General features: G+C 41.0%; 1 protein-coding gene across 1 annotated transcript in view; it reads left to right on the top strand.

The window, feature by feature from the left end:
* The first annotated feature begins 243 nt into the window (after positions 1 to 243).
* Positions 244 to 18,415, top strand: part of nfxl1 (nuclear transcription factor, X-box binding-like 1) — a 25,736-nt gene continuing 7,564 nt past the window's right edge. The window contains exons 1-19 of the mRNA XM_067579316.1: positions 244 to 275; positions 1,532 to 1,728; positions 1,811 to 2,005; positions 3,430 to 3,539; positions 3,779 to 3,909; positions 4,078 to 4,122; positions 5,177 to 5,310; positions 6,015 to 6,100; positions 6,311 to 6,386; positions 6,873 to 6,970; positions 8,000 to 8,114; positions 8,466 to 8,590; positions 8,710 to 8,832; positions 9,759 to 9,849; positions 13,262 to 13,382; positions 14,039 to 14,195; positions 15,022 to 15,113; positions 16,803 to 16,824; positions 17,376 to 17,498. Of these exons, the coding sequence (XP_067435417.1) occupies positions 1,551 to 1,728; positions 1,811 to 2,005; positions 3,430 to 3,539; positions 3,779 to 3,909; positions 4,078 to 4,122; positions 5,177 to 5,310; positions 6,015 to 6,100; positions 6,311 to 6,386; positions 6,873 to 6,970; positions 8,000 to 8,114; positions 8,466 to 8,590; positions 8,710 to 8,832; positions 9,759 to 9,849; positions 13,262 to 13,382; positions 14,039 to 14,195; positions 15,022 to 15,113; positions 16,803 to 16,824; positions 17,376 to 17,498 (2,022 nt within the window). The 5' untranslated portion in view covers positions 244 to 275; positions 1,532 to 1,550. The remainder of the gene's footprint in view (positions 276 to 1,531; positions 1,729 to 1,810; positions 2,006 to 3,429; positions 3,540 to 3,778; positions 3,910 to 4,077; positions 4,123 to 5,176; positions 5,311 to 6,014; positions 6,101 to 6,310; positions 6,387 to 6,872; positions 6,971 to 7,999; positions 8,115 to 8,465; positions 8,591 to 8,709; positions 8,833 to 9,758; positions 9,850 to 13,261; positions 13,383 to 14,038; positions 14,196 to 15,021; positions 15,114 to 16,802; positions 16,825 to 17,375; positions 17,499 to 18,415) is intronic.

The following is an 18,415-nucleotide window of genomic DNA, read 5'->3' as shown; positions in this document are numbered from 1 at the left end:
TTCCCAGAATTTAACGGAATCCTGAATTAATTTTTGTATGAGGATTTTAGTTTTATGTTCTATTTTATTCTATTTATTAATTTATTTGTCGGAGTATGAATGAAACGGCGTTGACACGTCGCACTGCCCGTGTGTCTCTGTGCGCGGTGGGACTTGTAGTTTTATTTATTGTCAATCCACTGCAAACGTGCCCTATTAGGACTACACGTACCGGCATGCACCGCGACGCACTGCGCATGACAGCCGAGCAACGGACCACTACTGCTGCTGCTGAGGTGTGTGTAACTCTTCTCAACTACCTTTCACTTCGTCTTTTAATCTAAAACTTTAACGTACATCAGCTCAGGTGGATATTTATATTTTAATAAGAACTGTTTCCCGGATGTGACGTTTGTCTCCGCATATTTTACTGCTAATTTTAATTACAGTTAGCTTATCGTAGCTGGCCGGCTAACTCCAGTTTAAACTGAACTTGACCGTTAACGTTAACCGGCTCTGTCGGTAACGTGTTTAAAGGGCTGAAGACCGGTGAAGAACTGCGTTACAGTAGTTTATCATCATTTATCATCACGTTACTATGGGTTACTGGAGTCATGAAGCTGCTACAGCAACATTATAACCTGACAAACAGCCTGACAGGAGGAAAACCAGCTGTTTGTGTTCTTATTTTAGACGTAAACATTGATTTCTGTACATTGACAGAGTCTGAATGTGGACACACAGCAGGTTGTAGTCTGGTCCCTGCTGGAAACATGAGACAGCAGCTCAAGTCTTCCTGTTAGCTGTGACTGCTGCTGCACTGCAGTGATTAACAGAGCAAACACTGCAGGACAGAATCAGACCTAATGATCACTTCCTGGATTGATCGATTAGTTGTTTGGTCTATAAAATGACTGGAGATGATGTCCTGAAATGTCTTGTTTTGTCCACAACACAAAGATATTCAGTTTACTGTCACAGAGACTAAAGAAACCAGAAAATATTCACCTTTTAAGAAGCTGCAATCAGACATTAATTTAAATGTCTCCAAAAGATTAATCGATTATTAAAATAGTAGGCAGCTAATTGATTAACTGACTAATCGTTGGTGCTCTAAAGACAAATATTCTTCAGATACTGACAGTTAGGGAGCTAAATGTTAGAATCAGAGTCGTAAGAGACGAATCCAACAGTTTTATTTCAAGCTGAATCAAAAGCAGCAGACGTTTTGGCCTTTTAATATTTTTGTGTTGGAGGTTCTGTGGTGACCTGGAGGCAAACGTCACCCGTGTTTACTGCAGCTGCACACAAATAAACTAATGTCAATATGATTGTAGAGATTTAGGATATGCTGTCGTAGGAGCGCTGGAGGAGAGAAGATGGTTAAAATGATGTTTGTAGATGATCCATGGTTGTTCAGGAAGAGTTAAAGGAAACATCTTTGACATCGAGATGCTGAACAAGTTGTTAAAAATATGAAATATTAGTTCAATGATCTGTAATAACAAACAGAACAAATTAAACTTAGCGTCTCTGTTTCACCCCGGATCAGCGTCTCGGAGGCGGTTGCCATGGAGCGGGCGTGGCGACAGCAGGGCAGGGGGCGGGGCCGCAGCCAGGAGAGTCCAGGCGAAAGGTCACGACCCCCGCAGAAGGAGAAAGAGAGGCCGGGAGGAGCCGCCGCCGGAGCCTGGGCGGCAGGAAGAGGAGGGAGGACGAAGAACGCCGTAACGCCTGAACCTGAACGCGGTGGGTGAGGACGCGGCGTGTCACTATGTTACATGTTACGGTCACGTGATGAAACGATGCTACTGTTTTTTGTGATTGACAGGTGTGTCGGTCCAATCGAAGTTCGAGGAGATCAGAAAGTCCAACCAGGCTGCTGCTCAGCGATTGGTGGAGAGCCGTATCAGCTCCTCCTCCGATGACGATGATGATGATGATGATGATGGAGGCGTTGGACATGAGGATGGAAAGAGAGGAAAGATCCTGGCATCGACCTTCACCACCTACACCAACCAGACAGGTGAGTCAGCAGGTCTCTGTTTTTATTATTTTATTATATCTCAAACATTTTAACAGATTATTTTATTTTCCTGAGCAGATGTTGATTAATATTTTAACTGCTTTATTTTATACAAAGTGTTTGCAGGTCTTGAAAAGTCTTAAAAGTTTCCTCATAATGAGACGTTAGAAGGTGACGTGATGTTCGTTATAAAATGTTTTTTTTTTTGTGATTTTTAGGGAAACTTGACTGTAAAATCTCCAGTTTCATTGTTCCAGACCTCTGAACATAAATGAGTTATTGTTAATTGGTTAATTGATCCATCTGTAGTTTTTCTGCGTCCTGATTAACGAGTCATTCGTTTATTATTGGGAATGATTGTTATAAACAGGAAGTCATTTAAATAAACGGACGTTTACTTCACGTTGAACTTGTTAAACACTTTTAGCGTCGCTGATGGTTTTTATTGATCTCTCACACTTTGAAGGTGAAACAGGTTTTAAACTGCGTTCAGTGTTTTATTAAAACGTCTTTAATTTAACTAAACAGAAACTCTGTTTATAGGAAACGTTGATCATTTTAACCACATCAGTGTAAATGTGTCGTGTTAGCTACGCAGCTAATTAATAATAATTAGCACCTGTTGTCCAGACGCAACTTAAACAATTAAGGTTAGAAGGTTCAAAATGATCTTTATGGAAATTTGTCCACCAGACTACACATAAAACACAATAAAACACAGTAAAACACAGTAAAACACAGTAAAACACAGAGCTAGAGCAGCCAAAGTTCTATTTGCCATTTAAAGGATGAGGAGGATGCAGCAGGATGAAGGAGACATGTAGTTGCAACATGTAGTGAAGGACCTGCCTGTTATAAATAACCAGGAGCTCAGTCACAGAGCAGAAACACGAAGGGTTAAAACTGATTCATCAAACTTCTGTAAAAGAGATAAAATCGATCCGACGTTAAAGGACTTCAGTCGAGTCTTTTCTGAACCTTTTAGAGGCAACATGAGATTCAGACACAGTTAGTTATCAAGAACACAACTCAGATATTTATATTTCTCCACCAGCTGAGTGTCAGAAAGCTTTGATGATGTCAGCAGAAGGTTCAGTGGCGACTCTGAAATCACTGATCACGTCTTTTTGTTTTTAACACTCAAAATAAACAAAATAAGAGGAAAAAACCCTCTTTGTCCTGCATAAAGAGCCAGTTTAAGATAAATAAGGAGTTTTTAACTGTAAATTATGCAAATATGTTCCAGTAGATAATTAATATAGAGCTGAAAACATGCAGAATGTCTTTAACTGCTGACAGCGCTGTGATGCTTCTAAAATAAACACATTATATCATGAAAATAAAACATTTTAATAACTAGATGTTGAATCAGAAAACAACAACCTGAGTCTCTGTGTGTGTGTGCGTGTGTGTGTGTGTGTCAGGTGGAGACGCTACAGGTCTGGTCAGGACCGGTCAGTACGTCAGCGACCTGTTTCAGTCCGGAGCGCTCACCTGTCTGATCTGCATCGCCTCCGTCAAGAGGACGCAGCCGGTGAGACATGAATAATAATGTTCTCGTTGATGATGATGATGATGATGACAGACGAAGGATGCTGTTAACTGAACTCTCTCTCTCTCTCTCTCTCTCTCTCTCTCTCTCTCTCTCTCTCTCTCTCTCTCTCTCTCTCTCTCTCTCTCTCTCTCTCTCTCTCTCTCTCTCTCTCTCTCTCTCTCTCTCTCTCTCTCTCTCTCTCTCTCTCTCTCTCTCTCTCTCTCTCTCTCTCTCTGCAGGTGTGGAGCTGTTCCAGCTGTTTCTCGCTCTTCCACCTGCCCTGCATTCAGAAATGGGCCAGAGACTCGGCCTTCCTCGTGTCCTCCGTCACCGATGAAGACTTCGGTCAGAAGCAGCATCCCTGGCCCTGGTGAGGACAAAACCTGTACCGGACTGTCACAGCCCACCATGACTCTGGTTTTTATTCAAACTGAGACCACAATGGAAGTGATGGAGGACAAAATCCACAGTCCTCCTTGTGACAGAGACGAATAAAACACTTTACATACGTGAATGTTTTCTGATTTTCTCTCCTCAGTCCGAAGTGTCGAGCGGAGTATCCTCCCAGCGCGACGCCCAACAGGTGCGTACGATTACATCACCGTGTCTTGTTGTTATGGTTACCGACTGAACGTGCTGCAGCTGTGAGGGTAAAAATCAAAGACGGGTTGATCCAGCAGACGGGGGACGTTGTGGCGTCGCCTCAGCGTCAAGGATTCATACGAGTCAGGGTTTCTGGACCAGATCTGACTGGATGAGTCCTGGTCCAGAGCTGCTGGATCTGCGGTGCAACACATCAGACACTCAGGGATGAAGTTTGTTATTGATCCTGCAGATGACTGAATGATTAAGGACTTCCTGTCCATGTTGGCTTAAAGGTCGACAACTGAGAAACTTTCATCTTTTGGGCACAAATTTATAAATTATTTTAATTTTCAATTAATCTGACGATTTCCCAGATTAATCGTTAATCTATAAACCATCAGAAAACAGTGAAAAATGAATTAATTATGATTTAAAGCCGACAGCGACGTCTCACTGATCATATTTGATAATAATGATAATAAACTTTATTTATACTTTTCAATACAAAGTTACAAAGTTGCTTCACATGATTCAAACATTTAAATGCAACAATTAAATTAAAAGAGAATAAAATAGTCCCAGTATAAGATAATAATGATAAAAATATAGCAAATAAAACAGGAGAGACGAGGTCGCAGCTGAACCATGAAGTGTTTTAACAGTAATCAATAAACTCTTAAAACCAGTTCTGACACTGACTGGTAACCAGTAAGAGCGGCTGATCAGCTGAGTTTAGTTCCAGCTTTTGCTCCTTCAGCTGCAGTCGTTGATGCAGAAGATGTTTGGTTTGTCCTCCAGCAGGCGGCGCTGCAGTCCAACCAGCTGCAGATTCCTGATCAAACTGAGAACTGATCAATAGTTCAGATTTCTGTTTAGTTTCTGTTAGAACAGAAGAAAAATCTCATTCAACCAAGAAACTGAGTTTAAAACTTAGAAACATGATCAGATGATTCTCTTTACATCCTGAAATATAACGGTCCTGATAAATGTCCTGTGTGTGCGCGTGTGTGTGTGTGTGTGTGTGTGTGTGTGTGTGTGTGTGCTGCGTTCAGGTACATGTGTTACTGTGGGAAACTGCAGGATCCTCCAGCTGATCCCTGGTTGGTTCCTCACTCCTGCGGCTCCGTCTGTCAGAAGGAGCTCAAACCCACCTGTGGACACACCTGTCTGCTGCTCTGTCACCCCGGTAACCACACACACACACACACACACACACACAGAGAGATATAAACTAGCAGATGGGTTGTTTACAGCGTCTGATTTCTGAAACTGTTCATTAAATAAACTTGAGCTGAAACGATTAATCGACAGGAAGTTAATCTGCATTGATTTTTAATTTATTTTTTATTTTTATTAGTTGTTGAAGTAGACTGATACTCAGCTTCTGACTCGCGAGGATTTGCTGCTTTTCTCTGTCTTGTGTGAGAGTTAATTGATCATTTTAGGGATTATTTTCATTATCAATTCATCTGCTTAATTCATCATTTTGTCTGTTTGTCTTCAACAAACGGCCCAAAACGAAGTTTATTATCATGAACGACACAGAAAAGCATCAAATCTTCACATTTGAGAAGCTGAAAACAGCAAATTTTTTGTCATTTTTGTGTTTAAAAAAAAAAAAAAAAAAAGACTCTAATGATCTTCTGATACAGGTTCTCTGTCGATAGACTAATTGATTAATTGACTAACGGCTGCGGCTCTGATGTCATTTACAGCTCAGCCCAAACACACATCCCAAAAACCAGAGCGAGACCAATCAATCAATACTTCTCGTCTGGTTATAAAAAAAAGTCTTTTTGCAGACGATTAGTTGATTTATTTAGGAAATAATCTGCAGATGAATCGATCATAAAAACAATCGTCAGTTGGTTGTTTGTCGTCTGTTTTCAGGTCCCTGCCCTCCGTGTCCGAAGATGGTGTCGGTTTCCTGTATGTGCGGCAAAGCTAAGCCCCTCCCCCGTCGCTGTAGCAACAAGGTACACCGGAAACGTTTTTGTGTTTTTACTTCACCGTTGTTTCCTGACATCAGCAGGATTTCACTGTTCAAGCTCTGCTGCCGCCGCCGCCGCCTGCCGGGGAAAACGATCCAATCACACGGCACCAGAGATGATGATGGACAGTTTAAACGAACCAATCAGAGCGCAGGATGTGTTAGCTTGGTAACTGTGTGTGTTTTCTCTCGTCAGGCCTGGTCGTGTCAGCAGCACTGCGGCAAGTTGTTACCCTGCAAACAGCACACCTGTTCCCAGCCGTGTCACACAGGTACACACACGCACACGCACACACACACACGCACCAGACCAGCTGTAAACACAAGCAGTGTATCAATAGTGAATTAATTGCCTACTGTTTTGATAATTGATTAATTAGTTCTGGAGCAGCTGGCTGCAGCTCCTTTAATGTCTCAGATTTTCAGCTTTTCTCTGTTTCATGTCGTTATAAACTGAATCTCTCTGAACAAAACAAAACTTAAAGACGTCACCTCGAGCTTTTTCACTAACAGAAATATTACAGACTAAACAAATGATCGATTCAATGGAAACAAATAATCTGCAGTAGTTGTTACCTTGTCTGAAGGTAAAGTGAAGCCTCATGTTTTGACTTTGTGCTCCTGACATGTAGAGATATCAATTAACACATTTCAATTAATCTATAGATATATTAAAATGATCAGATGTGTCTTTATTAAACTTGTGTGTGTGTGTGTGTGTGTGTGTGTGTGTGTGTGTGTGTGTGTGTGTGTGTCAGACTGTTCTCCGTGTCCCAGAGTCAGTGTTCAGAGGTGTGTGTGTGGTAGAGAGGAGGCAGAGAGACCCTGCGCCAGCCCTCAGTGGAACTGTCAGCAGGTAAACACTCGTATAACATCTACTGAACTGTTAGTACAACAACACAAGTTATGTCTACATGTGTTTACTGACTCTGTCTTTAAAGCATCTATAATGTTTCTATAACTCAGTCTGATGTGTCAGTGTGTAATGTGTTAGCGTTACTGGTAGTGATGAATTATCAGAGACTCTGCAGCTCCTCTCGGCTTTACGGAGCTTTATAGTGAGTTTCAGCTCATTGTTTATCTGTCCGGCTGCAACTTTACTGTTCTGGTTCACTCTCAGCGTCTCATAGCGTCGTTTTCAGAGGAAAAGCTGAAAAAAGCCGCCGTACGCTACCTGCTAACAGTTAGCTGTAGACTAGCTGGTGAACATAGTGGAGCATTTAGCAGCTAAAGAGCCAGATATTTCCCTCAGGAGCTGGTGGAGAGCAGAGAAACACGACTCCACATGAATCATAATGTTCCTCTGTAACTGCTGGATGTGGAAATAAACAACTCAGTGCATCATGTTGTTGTCACACTCTTCTTCTTCTTCTCCTTCTTCTTCTTCTTCTTCTTCACCTTCTTCTTCTTCTTCTTCACATTCTTCTTCTTCTTCTTCTTCTTCACATTCTTCACATTCTTCTTCTTCACATTCTTCTTCTTCTTCTTCTTCTTCTTCACATTCTTCTTCTTATTCTTCACATTCTTCACATTCTTCTTCTTCTTCTTCACATTCTTCTTCTTCTTCTTCTTCTTCACATTCTTCTTCTTCTTCACATTCTTCTTCACATTCTTCTTCTTCTTCACATTCTTCTTCACATTCTTCTTCTTCTTCTTCACATTCTTCTTCTTCTTCTTCTTCACATTCTTCTTCTTCTTCTTCACATTCTTCTTCTTCTTCTTCACATTCTTCTTCTTCTTCTTCACATTCTTCTTCTTCTTCTTCTTCACATTCTTCACATTCTTCTTCTTCTTCTTCTTCTTCACATTCTTCACATTCTTCTTCTTCTTCTTCTTCACATTCTTCTTCTTCTTCTTCTTCTTCTTCTTCTCCTCCTCCTCCCAGGTGTGCGGATCTCTCCTCTCCTGTGGGAATCACACCTGTGAGGTTGTGTGTCACGACGGCGTTTGTCCTCCGTGTCCTCGATCCGTCAGCAGATCGTGTCCCTGCGGAAAGACCAGTGAGATCACACACAAAGATTAACATAGTAAACAGATCAGAGCTGCCAATGATTGGTCGATTGATTGATTAGTTGCCACATTTTTACCATTTTCTGACATTTTATCGACCAAACAACTAATCAATTAACCAAGAAAATAATCAACAGATTAATCAATAATGAAAATAATCGTTAGTCGTAGCCGTAAACGATAACATCAACACAATAATATGAGTATTGGTGATATTAGTAAGCACATAAACCAGTAATAGTGCACTGTTTCTCTCATGCACACACTCATCTCTCTCACCTTTCTCAATGTGTGTGTGCGTGCGCGTGCGTGTGTGTGTTTCAATGTGTGTGTGTGTGTAGAGTCGTCTCTGCCGTGCACAGAGGAAGTGTTTCCATGCGGCGACACGTGCGACCGCCGTCTGTCGTGTGGAAAACACACCTGTTCAATGAGGTGTCACCGAGGGAACTGTGAGACCTGCAGACAGGTCACACACACACACACACACACACACACACACACACACACACACACACATACACATATTAAAACAAACACACACACACACACAGTAACCGTGACGCTCTCTCTGTCTGCGTGTGTCAGGAGGTGGAGAAGGAGTGCAGGTGTGGTAAATACAGGAAGTTGATGCCGTGTCATAAGGAATATCTGTGTGACTCCAAATGTCCAAAAACCAGAAGCTGCCAGAAACACCAGTGCAGAAGAAAGGTCAGTCCACCATCATCATCATCATCATCATCATCATCATCATCATCATTTTGTTAGCTTTTTATTTTAGCTTTTATGGAAACCAGCAGTCAGGAGCCCAAATGAACATTAAAGCTGTTTATCTTGCTGTAATCATTCCTCCTGTTCATACTGACCATTAGATCCCTTCATAATGACCTTACAATGGAAGTGATGGAGGACAAAAATGTATTTAAAAGTTTATCTGAAGCTAATATGAAACTTCAGCGTCCAAATGAGTCAAATCAAGTAGATATCTTTCAGCGTTACAGTCTTTTTGGTGCCTCTTTTTGTTGCTATACTTCCACCTGCAGCTCAACAGGGAAACACTCAACATGTTACTCAGAGAAAGACCAAGAATTCAGTCTTATATTCAAATATCTTCAAGTCATTAGCATTTAGTTTACTTTAATCTTAAACGCGGTCTGACAGCTGTGACGTCTCTGTGCTTCTGTTTGTGTTGTCGTGTGTTGCTGTAAATGTCAGCGTGCTGCCGTCTGATCTGCGTCTGATCTGATAGGAAAAGGTTGACTGACAGTTTGGTGAGAGCTGCCTGTGATGTATCTGTTATCAGACGCACTGTTTTCACTCTTTTTAATGTCACTTTCTCAGGTTTTTCGCTTGAACTCGGTACAATTAATGGTATTTTAAAGTCCGTTTTAAATCTCTTTTTTTTTTAAAGTAAATCTGGAAGCTTCTCTCTCAGTCAGTGAAGGTGATCCTTTGCTGTGGAGGATATCAGGACAGAAACTGTGACTTTTGAAAGAAATAGTTTGAAAATAAAATAAAAGTTTTGCTGCTCTGCTTTGATCTGCTGCTGTTTTTGTTTGAGCTGAAATGAAGTTTAAACGGCAGAGTCTGTCCTGTCCTTGTCTGAACTCTGTTTCCCATGATGCCTTGTGTTTCAGTGTTGCCCTGGTAACTGCCCTCCCTGTGACCAGAGCTGCGGCCGAACTCTCGGGTGTCGCAACCACAAATGCCCCTCCGTCTGTCACCAAGGTAACACACACACACACACACACACAATGGTTTACTTTTGGAAGAATGGGGGTCGTATTATATTCACAGTCGGAATCAGAAAAACTTTATTGTTCATCACAAAGTAGGACAATATCTGTAGAGCGCTTACTTTGATCTTTAACGTTAGATTTTTAGTTTAGATCTTCCCCTTATTTAAGAGTTAGTGGCAGCGGGCTTCAGGCTGCTGCCAGCGGGTCGTCCTCTTTGTACAGTCGCACACGGAGCCAGAGGACGACGGCCAATTTAGAACCGGATCCAGAGTGACCCACCTGCCATCCGGAGAGAGAGATTCACTCGGAGAGTTTCTGCTGTTAACAAGCACCGAGACCCGGAGACACGAGAGCAGCTGCTCGCTAACGGCTACGTGTGTTTACAGCAGGGAGCAGGAGAGAGGACAGACGTGTCACTCTGCTGCTCCGCTGCGACGCTGCTACTGCAGACGGTCACAGAGCAGACAGTTTATAACTAGCGTAGATAACACACTTACTATGTTACAAATTAGAGTTTTTTTAATTTGATTAACGTGGACGTGAAAATGAACTAAATGGGTTTCTAGCATTAGCAAAATGACGGCGGGGTTGTTAGGCAAGTAATGTAATCTTATTTGCCCCAACTCCGTGTAACACCGACTACTGCGGTACATCTAACCTCCCTCAGCTCACAGCTCACCTTATTTCATTCTGTCACGTTTCTTGTGAACAACTGAGTGCAACACTATGAATGTAAATTCTTTAAACTCTGTTTAAATGTTCACTGGGAATCATTTCAAACTTGGTGACAGATACTTTTTTTTAGGTTTTTGCAGCCTTGACAGTGTTCCTGAGATGTAGACATGAAACAAACAGATATGTCATATTTCCATCATGTTTTCTACGTAGTTTCAGATTTGACTGCTGCTAGAATGGAAGGAAAAACCATTCATTGCATTTTCTTTTGGTGATTTTCTGGAAATTTGATTAAACTTTGCACTGTATGTGGATGTAAACTTTATTAATCAACAACATGAAACAACAACAGAACAAAAGATGAAGAACTATGATAGAAAATATCTGGTTTTTCTCAATCATAAAGTCAAAAAGGTACAAGCCCTTGGGACACATAAAAACTGAAGGAGAGAAGTTAACTACGACTCCCAGGGTGCATTTCAGTAAGAAACATCCAATCACAGAGCTTCAAATTCTGTCAAATGATTAAACTTCACTTTCTCATCAGATTGGGATCAGATCAATTACTATAGTTTCTTTCTCTGTATCAACAGCAGCTGAGGCTCATGGGTATTGTAGTATTAAGAGACGTCCACCAACGTTACTAAATGTAAATAATTCACTCTGATGGTCAGAAAATAAACCACTAGTGTGTTTCTATGTTGAAGAACATTAAGGAGATCAATAAAAGTCTTGATGTGACTTTATTGATTTATTTCAGCCTCTTTTTATTTGTATAACATGGTTTAAAATGTATTATTAACACTATAATTCAGAGAGTATTATCAATATTCTGCGATCAGCTCTGCATCTGAAGTAAATACCAAAGTAGTCTCACACACACAGAGTGAATGATGATGTGTTGACAGCAGTGCGATTTTCTATCTGTTCCCCCTTCTGAAAGGTCAGAGCAGCCAATCAGCATGCAGACACACAAATAAATGAACTTTAATCTATTCAGCCAATCAGGAGGCAGATGGACGCATCAATTATCCTTTATCGTCCAATCTGGGGGGATGATAATAGATGCAGAAAGTTATCTGTTGTTCTGTAAACAAAACAGACACACACACACGTGTCTTTGTTAAAAGGGATTAATGATGTTTGACAGGAAGCAGAGGTCAACATTTTCCCAACACACATGATAAAGTGTGTTTCTGTTGTCAGCTGGACCAACTGACACACACACACACACACACACACACACACTTCAGAAGGTGTTATGGGTCAGAAATTTCCTGAATTTAATCTTTGACCTTCCACCAGCTGCGACTCTCTCAACCAATCGCAACCAATCTGACAGACACTAATGTGATGCGATGTCCTGTGTGTGTGCTTGTGTGTGTGTGTGAGAGAGATTCAGATTACAGAATTAAAGTTTCCATCTCACGTTTCATGATGACATTTTTATTCCGGAAAGCTGCTGGAAACGGACCAATCAGAGCACTAGAAGCTCACAGCTTCTTGAGCAGCTGCGTGATCGGAAACTTTCTGTTCTGGGTTGTTTGTTTCTTCAATATCATGTAAAAGAGAAACCTGATTTCTCCTGGATGATAGATTTTCTCTGACAGATATAGACGTAACCCAGTCTTTGATCAGCTGTTACCACGAGCAGGACAAAGACATCAGACAGAGGAAGTATCACTGTGAAAATGAACTCATGTATTCGCTGCATCATCTGACCACATCTGAAGATGTTTCTACTCGTTCATAACGGCAACACTTGAAGGCGATTTGCATCCAAATGTGGCTCAAATTTTAACCAAATTTCCATCCACTGTTGTTGTGTGAATATTAAATATAAACATATACAGATAAACAGCAGGTGGCGCTAATTCTCCATGATGCCATTCAACTGTTGCAGAAGAAGAGGACACAACGAGATGACGTCATTAAATGAGCGGCAGTCAAAGCTCAAACGATGGAAAACATGATGGAAATATGACATTTCTGTTAGTTTCATGTATCGATGTGAGGAAGGTTACAGTCTCCTCCTCATCGCTCCACACAGATCTGATGTTTTTAAGCTCTTCAGTGACGTTTAAGTCACATGATTCATGTTACGCCATCATTTATTCACTGTTTACATTTGGTTTTTATCCACACAAATACTGTGAAATGATTCCTAATGCACATTTGAACAATTCCTGACAAAGTTTTAAAAATTTAATGAAGAAAATACATTTACTTGACAAAGCTCCAAAATCTTCAAGTCAAAATTTCCAAACTTAAATTTACATTTTTTCCAACCTCAAAAGTCTTGGTAAAAAATAAATTGAAGCCATTTGATTATATGTTGTACTATAAATGTAGTTTATTGTAGTTTTGTCTTTTGTCTTGTCTCTGCTGAACTACAGAGAGCTGATTTTACCAGTTTGTAGTGGAACCACACTGAGATTTGTTACTGGAAATGTCTGTTAAACCTTGTTAATGTTACCCAACATGTGAATGACCCAACATGTGTTACAGTCTTCACCAGTCGGTCATACTTTTAGTATTTTGAGTCAGTACCTCTATGAATCCTACCATATTTAAATGACTGAGAGTCTTCACACTGTGACACACAGACGATAACAGTGTTATCTGCTGGCACGTACTCAGTGTGTTATGTTAATGGGACTCAGAGACGGTGTCGACTGACAAACTACAGATACACACTCATCTGTTTCTCTCTGTCCGTCTCTCAGGTAGTTGTTATCCCTGTCCAGAGACAGTGGACGTCAGGTGTACATGTGGTTCCACCTTCTTGACTGTCCCTTGTGGACGAGAGAGGAGCACCAAGCCGCCTCGCTGCAAAGAGCCCTGCAGGTACACACACTTCCTGTTTACACTGTTTTCATACATGGAGAACCACACTCGTGACCATCACCTGTCTAAATAAGGGATGGGTACCAGTTCCTTATTGGTCAGAATTGTAATACTAATGAGCCAGTCAGTCCAGGAAATCTCTCTGCTGCAATTTCGCGAAAGTAATGCAACTTTTCTGCATGAAATGTCCAAATCAAAAGAAACAGCTTGTGATTTGGACCAAGTGTGGCGTTTGGTGTGGTGGTAACTGACGCCATCGCAGTGTTCAGCAAGGATTCAGGTTCATTCAGGTGGTAGATGGACAAATCTCACCTGCCAACAAATATGATGTCATAGACGAGCAAAACTGTTCTCAAATGAGGTTTGATTCAGTTAGTCAGAAGAATACAAGCTAATGTTGTGTCCAACATAAAATTGTGCGCTTTGGAAATGAAATTATATTTTTATGTTCATGGATTTAATTTTAAAAGCATAATTGACTGACTTTATTTGGTGCTAATGTTGAGCTGAACGTTTATTTAATAAAGGCTTTTAAAAGGAACTCAAGTGCAGTATTTTCTTTAACTTCAAGCCCATGTTATTTTACTTTGCTTTGAGTTTTTTCCAATTCCCGCAATTTTACTGCAAAAAGCACATAAACCTTGTTGTCTCCTCAGGTGTCCTCCATCCTGCCACCACCCGACCAGAGAGAGTCACCGTTGCCACCCCGGGACCTGTCCCCCCTGCAGACAGACCTGTCTGCTGTCACTGCCCAAGTGCAGCCACACCTGTCCACAGCCCTGCCATGACCTGGTGCTGGTCAAATCCCAACCGGTAAGACCATCAGACTGGTCAGATCCCAGCAAGTAAGACCATCAGACTGGTCAGATCCCAACAAGTAAGACCATCACACTGGTCAGATCCCAATAAGTAAGACCATCAGACTGGTTAGATCCTAACAAGTGAGACTGGTCAGATCCCAACAAGACCATCAGACTGGTTAGATCCCAACAAGTAAGACCATCACACTGGTCAGATCCCAGCAAGTAAGACCATCAGACTGGTCAGATCCCAACAAGTAAGACCATCAGACTGGTCAGATCCTAACCAGTAAGACTGGTCAGATCCCAACAAGAAAGACCATCAGACTGGTTAAATCCCAACAAGTTAGACCATCAGACTGGTCAGATCCCAACCAGTAAGACTGGTCAGATTCCAACAAGTTAGACCATCAGACTGGTCAGATCCCAACAAGTAAGACCATCAAACTGGTTAAATCCCAACAAGTAAGACCATCAGACTGGTCAGATCCCAACAAGTAAGACTGGTCAGATCCCAACAAGTTTTAAATCCCAACAAGTAAGACCATCAAACTGGTTAAATCCCAACAAGTAAGACCATCAGACTGGTCAGATCCCAACAAGTAAGACTGGTCAGATCCCAACAAGTTTTAAATCCCAACAAGTAAGACCATCAGACTGGTCAGATCCCAACAAGTTTTAAATCCCAACAAGTTAGACCATCAGACTGGTCAGTTCCCAACAGTTGTGTGTCAGTTATATAAAGTGATTTCCTGTTTCCTATCAGAGGAAATCTGCCAAACAGAATAAATGATGTTTGGAAAACCTCTGAATGTTTTCTTTGTGTGTGTGTGTGTTAGGTGCAGTTAGCGGGTCCATGGGAACAGCCGTCTGAACCAGCGTTTGTGAAGAAAGCTCTGCCCTGTCCACCATGTCAAGTACCAATACCAACGTAGGTCACACACACACACTATTAGAATAGATTATATTAAACTAGAGATTGAAGAAGAGTTTAAAATTCAGTATATTAATCTACAAAACAGGTTAGTTAACACATAAACTGGAGGTTTGAGTCTTGCTGTCAGTTAGTCTGTTGAAAAATAAAAATGAATGTTCTTTGTTTTCACCATGTGGTACCCAGACACACACACACACACACTACACACTACACAAATACACACATTACCGGTGCAGGCCCTGTCATGGATCATTAGACCTGAGATTAAAAAAACACTTTGCAAGCTGTGTGTGTGCATAACAGTTGAATGTGCCAGCAGCCTGCAGCTCTGTGTTGAAGATACTCGGGCCAACAGCCACAAACATGACTGATGCTGTTGAGTGTGTTTTTGTTTGACTTGGAAGTAGTTCTGTGTGCAGACCTCAGTAGTCGAGTTCTGACTACGCTGTAGGTGTGTTTCCAACATCTGTTTTTATTTGTATTTTCAATTTGCACAAACAAAAACACTGACTGGACACTAATAAGAATTCAATAAAATCAGAAAAAGTCTTGCAGTATCGCATAAAAGTTTTACACTAAGTACATTAAGTTTTCGTCTCTTCGGTGGAAGCTGAAGAGACAAAAACTTCATATCAGATCTGTGTGGCGCAATGAGGAGACTGTAACATTCCTCAAATTAATACATTATAAACAGAAATGTCATATTTCCATCATTTGAGCTCTGACTGCAGGAATTAGCGCCACCTGCTATTTATCTCTAAATATTCACAGCAGTAGTCGATGGAAATAAGCATTTATTCAAGTTTTCCTTTGCCTATATTCTGGAAAATCAGTTAAAATGTGCACTAAAATTGGATGGAAACCTGGCTTCTGTCTGTAGAAGTGACTTTGAAAACTGTCAATCACTGAAAGTAGATGTTGGCTCAGATTTCATGGTTTCTGGATCAGATATCAACAGAATTAAATCATCACTTTGGTTATTGAAGCTGTTTGCATTCAGACATTAAAAACGTGAAAAATGGTGCATTTTTTTTTGCTTTTTCTTGCGTTAAGTGGAAATATGAATGAATAAAGGTGAATGAGGATGAGTAGAAGTCAATGGAAGGTTTTCATTAAGTTGCAGTCAGCAGAGAGATGATGTTTAGATTTAAGTCATGTGGATGGAAGTAAATGGAACAAACAGAAGTGAAATTAATAAATTGACTGGCAGTAGTGTCAGTGATATGAAGTGAATGTGATGAGTGGAAGTAAACGGTAAGATTTCACATTTGCAGTCAGCAGAGAGAAGAAGTTTAGATCTGATTAATGTGGATGGATGTTAATGGAAGTACAGGCGATTAATCGAAGTCATTGTGGTCGGTTTCAGTCAGCAAAAAGATGATTTTTAGATTGAATTAATCTGAATGGACGAAAATGGAAAAAAAAGTGATTGGAATGTGTGAATTGAAGAAAACGGAGTGAATCAAGGTGAATTTTATTAGTTGAAGTCAATGATAGGTTCTTGCAGTTGCACTCAGCAGAGAGAAGACTTCCTGTCACTCGTTGAATGAGTGACAGGAAGTGGGGTGAAGGATTTGACGTGACTGTGATGAAAGGAAGTGAATGGTAGGTTTTCACATTGCTTTAATCAATATGAACAGAAGTAAAAATGGGAAAGTAAGTCTGTCTGCGTTTGTCTTGCAGGTCTTGTTTTGGAGAACACGAGGTGAGAACCGTTTGTCTTTCAGCCTCCATCTTCTTCTCTCCAGTGTTTTCATGTTTGTCTTCTTCATTAAACCCAGTTATGACTTAAAAACTCAGGGTTAACCAGCGTTTCCGGGCTGTTAATCTCTGCTTGTCATCGTTCACACACTCTAACACATCACTGCTTAATCACACATGACACTAGACTAACAAGTATCTATATTAGTCTTTTAGATTTATCGCTTCCTTCCTCCACTCCTCTTTTTATCTTTGGAGCGTTCCCTCTCTCCCTCCTGTCCTCTGTTTTCTTTTCCGTCCTGTTCTCTCATTCCAGACGTCGTCCATTATTAGTTTGTCCTTTTGACCTCCTCCTCATTCACTCTTTCCTCCGTCTGTCTCTGTTCGTCTGGTTTGTCCTTCTCTGTCTCTCCGTCTCATATAATTCCTTCTTGCATTTCATCTCATTTAGTCGCTTCTTATTCAACACACACACGCTCGTTCACCTTCAGATGAGTCAAGAAACATTTTTCAGTTTTAAAGACGTCCGCGCTGTATTCTCCGTGTGTCCGTCAGGTGAGCCCGGTGCCGTGTCATCGTCAGGGGAGGTTCTCCTGTAAACGACCTTGTGGACGACCTTTGGCCTGTAGCAACCACAGCTGCAGCAGGGAGTGTCATCTGGTTACCGACGGCAACAAGGTGACGACTTTGTTAGGATGTTAGGTGTAGAACAAAGCAGTGTATATATAAAGCTTTGTTCCAGCAGCCATCATTAAGATGAACAAGACGTAGCAACATTACACAGATGCTATAGAAGCAATGCTTATTTATTTATTTCTACCTTGTGTTTTACACTATTTATTGTAGTGTTTATGTATTTTAGTGGGTTTTTTTTGTTATTTTCCTCTTTTTAAGTCCTGATTATTTGAGCCTTGAGTATTGAACCTGAATCCTGATGTTAGAAAGGAAATATTCTGCACATATTCTGCTTTTCCAGCTCAACATGTATATTCTGGGGCTCTACTGGAATATCTTTGTATGATTTCCAGTTAAAAACTCCTTATTTATCTTCTACTGGTCCTTTTATGCAGCCCCTCAGTTCAGCCTCTGTCTGAAACAGGCCGTTTTAGCTCCTGTCTCTTTAAGGCCCCGCCTCCTGATGAGCCCACTCTGTTCTGATTGGTCAACTTCTGAAATCCATCCGTACATGTTGGAGGTGAATCAGATCTGAAATATGAGAGTGGACAAAGTGAACAACACATGGAAACACCTTAGCAACCACCTTAGCAACATGGAACGGATTGGCTCTTTATGGGCACGAGCCGACGTCAGCTTGTCAGCAAGGTAGAAAAAACCGTCACAAACGAAGCGTTCAGAGCAGGTTGAAGCCCTGACTTTTGACTTGCAGGCAGCATTTCTACATACGTTCACCTCAAGTTTCTGAACTATGACCATGTTTAACATCCGACATCAGAAAGGACATAAGTAACAGAAAACCACCAAAAGCAGAATATGAACCCTTTAATGATAAGAGTCATTATGAGATGATTCATAACAGAAAGTCTAGTTTAATACAAGACTTATTCATGAGATTTATTTATGAATTACAGGCATAA

This window comes from Thunnus thynnus, chromosome 22, assembly GCF_963924715.1.
Source record: "Thunnus thynnus chromosome 22, fThuThy2.1, whole genome shotgun sequence".
Lineage (NCBI taxonomy): Eukaryota > Metazoa > Chordata > Actinopteri > Scombriformes > Scombridae > Thunnus > Thunnus thynnus.
Note: the sequence above shows the minus strand (reverse complement) of the source record. Positions and strands in the feature narration are given on the sequence as shown.